The 9,123-nt window shown below is 53.1% G+C and overlaps 1 protein-coding gene across 2 annotated transcripts; it reads right to left on the bottom strand.

Moving 5' to 3' along the window:
• Positions 1-2,888: 2,888 nt before the first annotated feature.
• Positions 2,889-9,116, bottom strand: SSTR2 (somatostatin receptor 2). Of its 2 annotated transcripts, none has more exons than XM_006754594.2 (2): positions 9,030-9,116; positions 2,889-4,978 (listed from the first exon to the last, which is right to left on the bottom strand). In XM_006754594.2, the coding sequence occupies exon 2, from the start codon at positions 4,885-4,887 to the stop codon at positions 3,778-3,780; it is 1,110 nt and encodes a 369-aa protein (XP_006754657.1). In that variant the 5' UTR covers positions 4,888-4,978; positions 9,030-9,116; the 3' UTR covers positions 2,889-3,777. The 2 variants fall into 2 exon arrangements, with proteins under 2 accessions (XP_006754657.1, XP_015426113.1); XM_015570627.1 differs by lacking the exon at positions 9,030-9,116 and adding an exon at positions 5,071-5,482.
• Positions 9,117-9,123: the final 7 nt, after the last annotated feature.

The following is a 9,123-nucleotide window of genomic DNA, read 5'->3' as shown; positions in this document are numbered from 1 at the left end:
CGCCCATGCCGTGGCCCCCACCCCCTTCAGAAAGGGGCAGGGGTGGGCGTGGGGGGGCAGGTGAAATGCCACGGGAGAGAGAAGGGAGTTTTCAGTCTCCTTGGATAATGATTGATGCACTGTTTGTAAAAACCCGCTGTTGTTTACCGGTGACTGACAGCCAGAGAGTGATGGGGAGGCTATGAAATCACGAGTGAGTGTTCTTTAGCAAAAATGCACCATGCACATTAAACTGTCTCTAAACAGGGTTCCAAAAGACGCTTGTGCACACGCGCATCTGATCTTTCCAGCCGGGCCGGGTCTCGGGCCCCTGGACACTCGCCGGAGACTTTCCCGGGGAAGAGGCTTCTGCAGGGCTCTGGGAGTGACTTGTCCGCTGGCACCTGGCTCACCAGGAGCAGGCGAGCGGGGCGGCTCTGGGGCGCCTCTCTGTGTGGCTGGGGGCTGATTTCCTCCTGCAGCCCCGGGAGCCAGGCTTCCCCAGCGGCCTGTTCCAGCTGGGAGCCTCTCCCCGAGCCGCAGGGACCCGCAGGGGGGAGGGGCGTAGGGAGAGAGGGAGGCGTGGCTGGGGGTCACCCCCGCAGGACCCCGGGCCTCTGCCAGCGGCCGTGTCCTTCACCATCGGTTCCCATCCAGACTTTACGAAAACCACGTGTCCCTTTTCACTGTGGACTTCTCACAAAGGGAAGGTATTGTTTTAAATTGCAGATGTTAACTGTAGATATGAGAGAACCTGTTTGAAAGATAGATCGAATCCAGCTAGCATGGCTCAGTGGTTGAGCATCGACCTATGAACGAGGAGGTCACGGCTCCATTCCCGGTCGGGGCACATGCCCAGTTTCGGGCTCCCCCGCCCTCCCTCCCTCTCCCTTCTCTGAAATCAAACATGGGCTCTGTGCCTCACACATGTGCCTTGCGTCATGTGTGTGTGTTTGAGGGCACCAGCTGCGGTGCAGATGAAGGATAACTTGAGAGGTTTAGACACCCCGCCCGTTCTGAATGGGATGCTGATTAATGTTAAAAAAGTAACTAAGCCTGTGTTATGTCCTACGAGAACCATTTAGGTTTCTTGTTAGAAAATAATACCCATGAGAAAAAATGCCAGCTCACTCAGTACTGACCATATGCCCTCGCCTGGGGACAGGAACCCTCCCAGTTCCGGCCACCACCTGCCAGGCAGGGGGCATGGCCCAGGAGTGGCCTGCTGCTCCGAGGCGGTGCGTGGTGACGTCACAGGGAGTCCTGTGGAGCTGAGCGCGGTTCTCCCCCTTTTGAGACGGGCAGTTTCCCCTCAGGCCGCCCCCTACTGGCCACTTTGTAATCTCTTCTTTGTCAGGACCTGGGGCACCTGTGTCTCCTTCTGTTCCAGGGCTGACCCAGTCTTACTCGGGGGTCCATAGTGCGCCCCCTTTCTCTGTGCAGGGACCACCACTGCAAAGAACTTCTCACTGCTTAGGCCACTGGAGGCCCCGGGCATCGAGTAACGGGAGTGGCCAGGGTGGGAAGCCATTGCAGATTTCTTCTAAGTGGGCCTGATGCTCACTCAACAGGCTTTTCTCGAAAGACAGGGCAACTCGATCTTTAAGCAGCGCAGCCCTTCCCGCCCCCGCCCTGGAACAGGCTTCGGACTGGGATCCTGAGCTGAACTTGTCGCTGGCTTTCCTTCAGCAACCGTGTGGGATTTTACTGCATGAAATTTATGTAACAAGTTCCCCCTGTAGTCTCATCTCATAATGATCTCTTTTTATTTTTACATGGATTTATCTCTCATCAGTCTTAGTGAACATGTTTTTCCAGGCCACGGCGAGTACTTCTGGGAAGGAGGTGGTGTGAGTAATGTGGAAGCTGGAACGGAGGCAGCGCGTGAGCAGCTGTGGCCACAGAGGGGCTCTCCGTCACCCTCACAGCCAAGCAGCCCTGGCGGGGAGAGGACGGCTCCTTTTTACCTGGGGTGCCATCTGGGCGTGCGGCTCCATGAGGGAGGGGTTCATTGAAGCCCCGAGATGATGGAGTCGTGACAAACACCCAACTGTATGTTTCTTCACACCCTGGCAATTGGGACCAGCCCATGAAGTGGGCATTGTTTCACTTCTTGTCACTGGTACATGAGCCCAGCGACAATTTCAAACCCCCCCCCCCAAAAAAGCCACTGATGGTGCGCAGTGCCTATGCAGTGCTTTGAGGACTAGCTGAGTCTGTGACAGTGAAGGCCAGGTGCTTTTTGTGGGGGCGGTGGGTGAGGAGGGGGCATGGCCATACCTGTGAGGACGGGCTCCCTCCAGCCCTCGCACCTGCAATGTTGCCTGTTAGTTGGCTGGCGCCTGGGTTCCTGTCTGGGAAACTGTCCTCAGGCCTTTCGCCGGCACTGGGATTTCCTGTGCCCAGCTTCGTATCGCGTTCCTAAAAAAACTGCCTGGAGGAGATGGTGAATTGCATTTCTGTTTTCTCTTATTAGGAAACCACGTCCGGCATAAAAACAGCAACAAACAAACCCCACAATTTCTTGGTTTCTCATAAAGATGTGGTCTTGTTTCATTCTTACTCATTTGTTTTCATGGTGGAAAGACTAAAATCATTTCCCCATAAGAACTGTAGTCTATTTGTTGCCTTTCATGTTAGTGATCCCCACCCCTCCTTTTCCTTGGCTCCCTAAGAAAAACATCAGCGCCAGCCAATGCAGCTCAGTGGTTGAGCATTGACCCAGGAACCAAGAGGTCGCGGGTTCTATTCCCTGTCAGGGCACATGCCTGGATTGCAGCTTGATCACCAGAAGAGGGCGTGCAGGAGGCAGCCGATTGATGATGTTGCTCTCTTATCCATGTTTCTATCTCTCTATCCCTTCCCTTCCGCTCTCTCTAAAAAGCAATAGAAGCATATTTCTTTTTAAAAAAGGAAAACTGTAAGCGATTTGACAAGAAAAAAATGCAATCTTATAACAAAGCAGGCCTTGTCTTTAAATGCAGTACCTGATGACCATAATCATTGAAGTCCTTTTGGGTCAATGAATAATTCTTTGATTATATCTAAGAGGAAGAAACATATGAATTTATGTTTTGGGTCCTCAGATACCTTCCCCCTTTCCCTTCTTACTTGGATCTAATACAGAGGAAATGAATGAAGCAATTGCCCACGGGCAGGGCAAGTTTTGTGAGGCTGGAGGCTTAAGGAGCCATTTAAGAACCAGAATACAAAAACATCTTCCTTTATAACTTTTAATAAAAACATATGGTCATGTGAACATACCACCCAAGCCAGCGAGATCCCTGACGCTTAAACTTTATTGGCTTCGTAGATAGTCCATGGCTGCGGGTTCCAGGTTGTAGTAAGTGTCCATCTGTACTGTACACGTGAGGGTTTGCTACTCGCGTATATGAACACAGGAAATACAGGTCACGATCGTACAGGAACCAGGTGGGAATATACAGGTATAAATGTGAGAACACACGATTACATTTTGGGTCTCCAACACACAAACACACAGATACAGTTTTCTATCTTTGTTGAGCTTTCACATTTCAAAGGCCTGCTCGTATCTTTCCTAGACTGAATTGTCTGTTTGCATTGAAATGTTCCCTTTAAGAGGGAGTCAATCAATTTAATACAAATCATTCATTCAGACAAGCTGACTCAAGCACTGTTCTCTGGATTGGACTCATGCTCCGAACAATTCCCTATTCTAGAAGCCAGGTGTGATGGGCGGCAGAAAGGAAGTGGGTGGGGGGAGGGAGCCCAGCGCCAGTGGGCAGAGCGTGGCCATACATTTATTTTTCGGGCGGTTCAGATACTGGTCTGGAGGTCTCCATTGAGGAGGGTTCTCTGAGTCTCCGTGGTCTCATTCAGTCGGGATTTGTCCTGCTTACTGTCACTCCGTTCCCCATCGTCTGTGCCGCTCACCTTGACCAAGCAGAGGACGTTCTGGAAGCTCTTCTTGAAGTTGTCAGACAGGAAGGCGTACAGGATGGGATTGGCACAGCTGTTGGCATAGGTGAGGATCACAACGAAGTCAAACATGCCTTTGAGGGCCGGCGTGGGATCGATGGTCACGGAGACGGAGGAGACATTGAATATGTAGAAAGGGAGCCAGCAGAAAATGAAGACCGCCACCACGATGGACACCATCCGGGTGACCTTCTTCTCCGACTTTTTCCTCTTGGAGGAGCCCACGCGGATTCCCGAGGACTTCACCTTGATGATGATGAACAGGTAGCAAAGACAAATGATGGTGAGGGGCACCAGGAACCCCAGGATGAAGGCGTAGATAATGAACCCCGTGTACCACGCCCCAGATTCACCCGGCCAGTTAATGGTGCAGCTGCTCTTTCCCCACTGGTTACTCCGAAGCCCCGCATAGATCATGATGGGCAAGATGACCAGCAAAGAGAGCCCCCAGACGGCCACATTGATCATCTTGGCCATCCGGGGTCTCCGCCACTTGGCCGACTTGATGGGGTGGACGACAGCCAGGTACCGGTCGATGCTCATGACCGTCAAGCAGAAGATGCTGGTGAACTGATTGATGCCATCCACAGTCATGACCACCCGGCAGATGGCCTTGCCGAAGGGCCAGTGGACCAGAGCCACCTGCATGGCCAGGAAGGGCAGACCCAGCATGAAGAGCTCATCTGCGATGGCCAGGTTGAGGATGTAAATGTTGGTGATGGTCTTCATCTTGGCATAGCGGAGGATGACGTAAATGACCAGCGTGTTGCCACACAAGCCAACGATGCAGACCACGAAATAGATGAACGTGAGGACTGCATTGCTGGTCAGGTCGTAGTACGGCTCTGTCTGGTTCGAGCTGTTGGCTGCCGCCACGGAGCCGTTGAGGTCGAATTGAGAGGAGAGCAGTGGTTGGCTGCCGTTGAGTAGGTCATAGGCCACATCCATGGCTGCCTTGCCGTCTTCGGCTCGTCCCAACCAGCCAGAGATCTTACTCTCACCTTAATGGGTCCTGGAGGCAGAGGGTCCACTGTGACATCTGCAGGGGAGAAAGGAAGATTGGCTCATCAGTCAGGGGCCACGTAAACTCTCACCAGCTTCCCAAGTTCTGGGTCACCCTCGCAGACACACCCTTCAGCTGCACGGCGCATTATCTTTCCACATCAACGCAGAGCTACCAGCGCAGTCTCATCGGTGTGCAGAATGTTTGAGTTTTTCCAATAGTGACGAAGAGTTCGGGTTAAGCCATCATAGTTTATCTTGCCATCTTTGGTGACGCACATGTGGGGGATGGCTGTGGCTGCAAAAAAATGTACTTTGATCCCTAAGAAAAGTTAACTGGTCCAAAGTGGGAGAAGGCAGAGAGGTCAGACACTGGAGTTCTTGGCCTTTTCCTACGAGGAAATCTACACGGACCTGCCGACTTATTTGGAGTTTTTCCATTCTGAAAACCCAGTGTGGAAAAATCCCAGACTTCGGAGGTAAAACAAACCAGGGTTCCACCACGGAGCCCATGTGACCCCTGCCCTGTACTTAACTGCTCCAACCCTCATTTGTTAAAATGGGGGTGCCATGAAGGTTAAATGATGAAAGGTATGTGAAAACGCCTAGCATTGTGCTGGGCTTATAATCGGAGCTCTGTAACTGTTATCTCCCCCCGCCCCCCGCCCCGCATTTTCCCTCTATCATCTCATTTATCTCTAATGTATTGAAACCTGCCTCCATCATCAACCAATGTATAGTCTTAAGTGTTAAAATAAATATCTGGCTTGCTTTTATTTTAAAAATGTATGCTTTAGTTTATTTTTGTTTCTCCAATACCCTATACTTGAGCTCCGTATGCCTAGGAGAACTCTTTTCTAAAGTCCCTCCATGGAATGTTCCAGAATGCTTGTCTTCTCTTACCCCAGAGAATTTGCCAAAAAACAGGAGCCAGGTTCATTCTCAGACTTGAAGAGAAGGTTCCAAACACTGAGGTAGCTCATTCACACCCTCTTGATCTTCCCAACCACCCTTGGAGGTGGGGCTATTGTTCCATTTTACAGATGAGGGAACTGAGACTTAGAGAGTGTAAGTGACTTGCTCCCATAATCAGTTGGGGCTGGGATTTGAACGCAGGATACCCACATCTTCTGCACTTTTACTCCTCTTTTCCCTCTCCAAGCTGAGAAAACGTAACCATTGGCTTGGCCTAAGGTATAAAACAATAGCTCATCACATAATTAAACGATCTACCCGCAGTCATTCAAAAACCATCACTGGGGGCTTCTTTATTCTGGACACCAGGGTTGAACAAGACATGGCTGGTGCCTCTAGGTAGGAGGTGATAATTTAGGAGGGGAGACAGGGAAAGAAGCCAACTCATACAGGGTGGGACCTGAATTGAGATGGGAACAGAGGATTGAAGAATGCCTTCTGCTCCTGGGGGGTTTCGAGGGGCCTTCGTAAGGAGAATGCTTGATTTTGGGTCTTGAGTATATGAAGAGGGAGGGGAGGTGGTAAAAGGATGGTATTGTTTAGCACTAAGGGGAATAGTTCCCTTGGTGGACACATTTCCACTGAGCAGGGCAATTTCCTGCCTGAGTGAAGATTGAAGATTTCTCCTTTGCCCGGCTGGCGTGACTCAGTGGCTGAGCGTTGACCTATGAACCAGGAGGTTATTGTGGCATTCCCGGTCAGGGCACATGCCTCGGTTGTGGGACGTGCAGGAGGCAGCTGATCAGTGATTCTCTCTCATCATTGATGTTTCTATCTCTCCTCTCCCTTCCTCGCTGAAATAAAAAGATATATACTTAAGAAAAAGCTTACTCCTTTATGCTTGGAGAGACTCCTGATGAGTTAGAGGGGACTTAGCCAGCCACAAGTAGTTGGGGGCCCTTGTCCACTTCTGCCTCTGACTCGCTGTGCAATCCAGGCGCCTTGCTTCTCTGTTCTGTGCTGATTTCCCTACCACCCAGCTCTCTGTACACTGTGGTCTGGGCTTCGTGGCTGACCGTTCTGCAAAGCACTTGGGGGACAACCTTGGATTTAGTGTCTGCATTGGGTCAAAAGCATCAGTTGGCAGCTATTAAAAACAGAAGCTGTGAAGAACCCATTTTTCTATCCCTAGATAAACGTGGGTTATTTCCACTGTCATTTCTACTTGTCAGGTATTTTAATTCTACAGACCCAGACACCTGTGTTCGCGGCCGGCATTGGAGCTTAATTAATCACTAGCATTTCCAGGGTCCCGTCTGTGTAATGTGTCAGGTCACACTCCGATGTCTGGGTCACACTGAAGGCCTCTGGGTTGCAGAAACTGCCTGGTGCTTTGGGACAGGGGTGCTGATGGTGCAGACATGCGAGGGAGGGGGGTACTGCTCTCCAGCCCTGGCTGCCTTTTTGGGTGGAGTCTCACTCGGTATGGGGGAAGTTTTTTGGTTTTTTTTTCTGAAATAGGCTGAGAAGTAGCCTTTCTCCACCTGTGAGAGAGAGCAGTGGGCAGGGTAGAGCTTGGAGCGGTGGCAGAGATGGTGAGCTGGGGAGGGCTCTTTCAAAGAAGACATGGGTTTAAATCACAGTGACTGTCACTTCGCCGACAGTAAAGGCACTGCTTGCGGCCTCCTGGTGACGTCTGCGTCACTGAAGGTGGAGTCCAGGGCCAGGCGGGCCGTGCGGGCAGTGTGCTTCACGACATGCACAGGAAGTTTGATTTTGTGCTTTCGGATGTCTCCAGCCTGAGTCGTGAGGCACTGGAAATGGCTGGCTGTTGGTTTCCTCTGACACGAGTCCTGGCTCTGCTGGGGAGGCTGTTAGATTGGGTTAGCGGGCCTCTCCTCCCCTTCCCAGGGGGCTGTGGTTACCAGCCTAGGAACTGGCCAGTGGGATGGAGACCGGCGTGTGTGTGTGTGTGTGTGTGTGTGTGTGTGTGTGGGGGAGGGAGGGAGAGAGAGCGAGAGAGAGCGAGAGAGAAATGTGTGTGTGTGTGTGTGTGTGTGTGTGTGTGAGAGAGAGAGAGAGAGAGAGAGAGAGAGAGAGAGAGAGAGAGACCCCCAATTCTACTGTGCTTCAGTTTTTCCTTTCTCACCAATATCGGTTCTTCACTCAGCCCCACCCCAGTTCCCTCGGGCCTGTTAAACCCAGTGGATCCCCGGTCAGCTGGGGCCTGAGCCTCACAGGAGGAGAGACTATCACCAAGTGCCAAGTGCGTGCTGCCCTGCCACGCTAGGGCGCCCAGGAAGAGCAGGCGGCGCTGGGGAAGGGCTGGGGGAGAGGCGCGTCTAGGGACAGCCCGGTTGGTTCCGGCGCTCAGAAAATCATCCGCCTAGCCATCCCGCGCCCCCCTCCCCCCCGCTGACCCTCACACCCACGGGTTTCCTAAAGGACCCCCTGCTGTTTCCAGGGGGACAATGAGGGAGGGAGGGGGGAGACCGAAGACGGTTATGCTAGAGCCCCCAGGGTCTGTCTGCGAAGAGGCTAGAGCCCCCAGGGTCTGTCTGCGAAGAGGCAGCAAGAAGGCTGCCCTGTCCGCCTGAGCGCCAGGGAAGGGGCCCACGACCATCAGGGACGCGTCGGCCAGGCCAGGAGAGGACCCACAGAGAGGAGCCCCTCTTTGCTCTGCCAACTGTCCTCACGGGCTCAGATCTCGGGTGCACCTCCACAGGAGCCCTGGCAGTGCCCCCACCCCCGCCGCTAGCTTGCCCTCCTCCCTTCCGACCCTTTTAAAGGCGGCCGGTAGGGAAGTTGCCCCCGTCGCACCCACCACCTGGACGCTCCGCTGGGGGACAGAGACTGGACAAGGGTGCATGCCACCCTCACGGCACGCACGGTGCATCACGTCGGTCCCAGCACTCAGTCCACAGTCCCGCACTCATGCCGGTGACACTCACAGTCGCTCATTCCCACCCAGACCGCCCCTAAGTGGCACCAGGACGGGGAGCTACGCGCTGGGACCCGAACTCCATCCAGGTGCGCACTTCCGTGCAGCGCAGATGCGCCCTGCTGCCCCAGTGCTAGCGTCTCTCTCTCTCTCTCTCTCTCTCTCTCACACACACACACACACACACACACACACACACACACACACACACACACACAGGAAAACACCTCACCTTTGCTTTCGCGCTGCAATCCTGCAATCCGCCAGCTCGGCTTGCTGGCACCTAGCGGCTGTCCCCAGCTCGGCCCGCTGGGCGCCCCACCTGC

Source organism: Myotis davidii, unplaced genomic scaffold (genome assembly GCF_000327345.1).
Source record: "Myotis davidii unplaced genomic scaffold, ASM32734v1 scaffold172, whole genome shotgun sequence".
Lineage (NCBI taxonomy): Eukaryota > Metazoa > Chordata > Mammalia > Chiroptera > Vespertilionidae > Myotis > Myotis davidii.
This window is presented reverse-complemented; position numbering and strand designations above follow the sequence as displayed.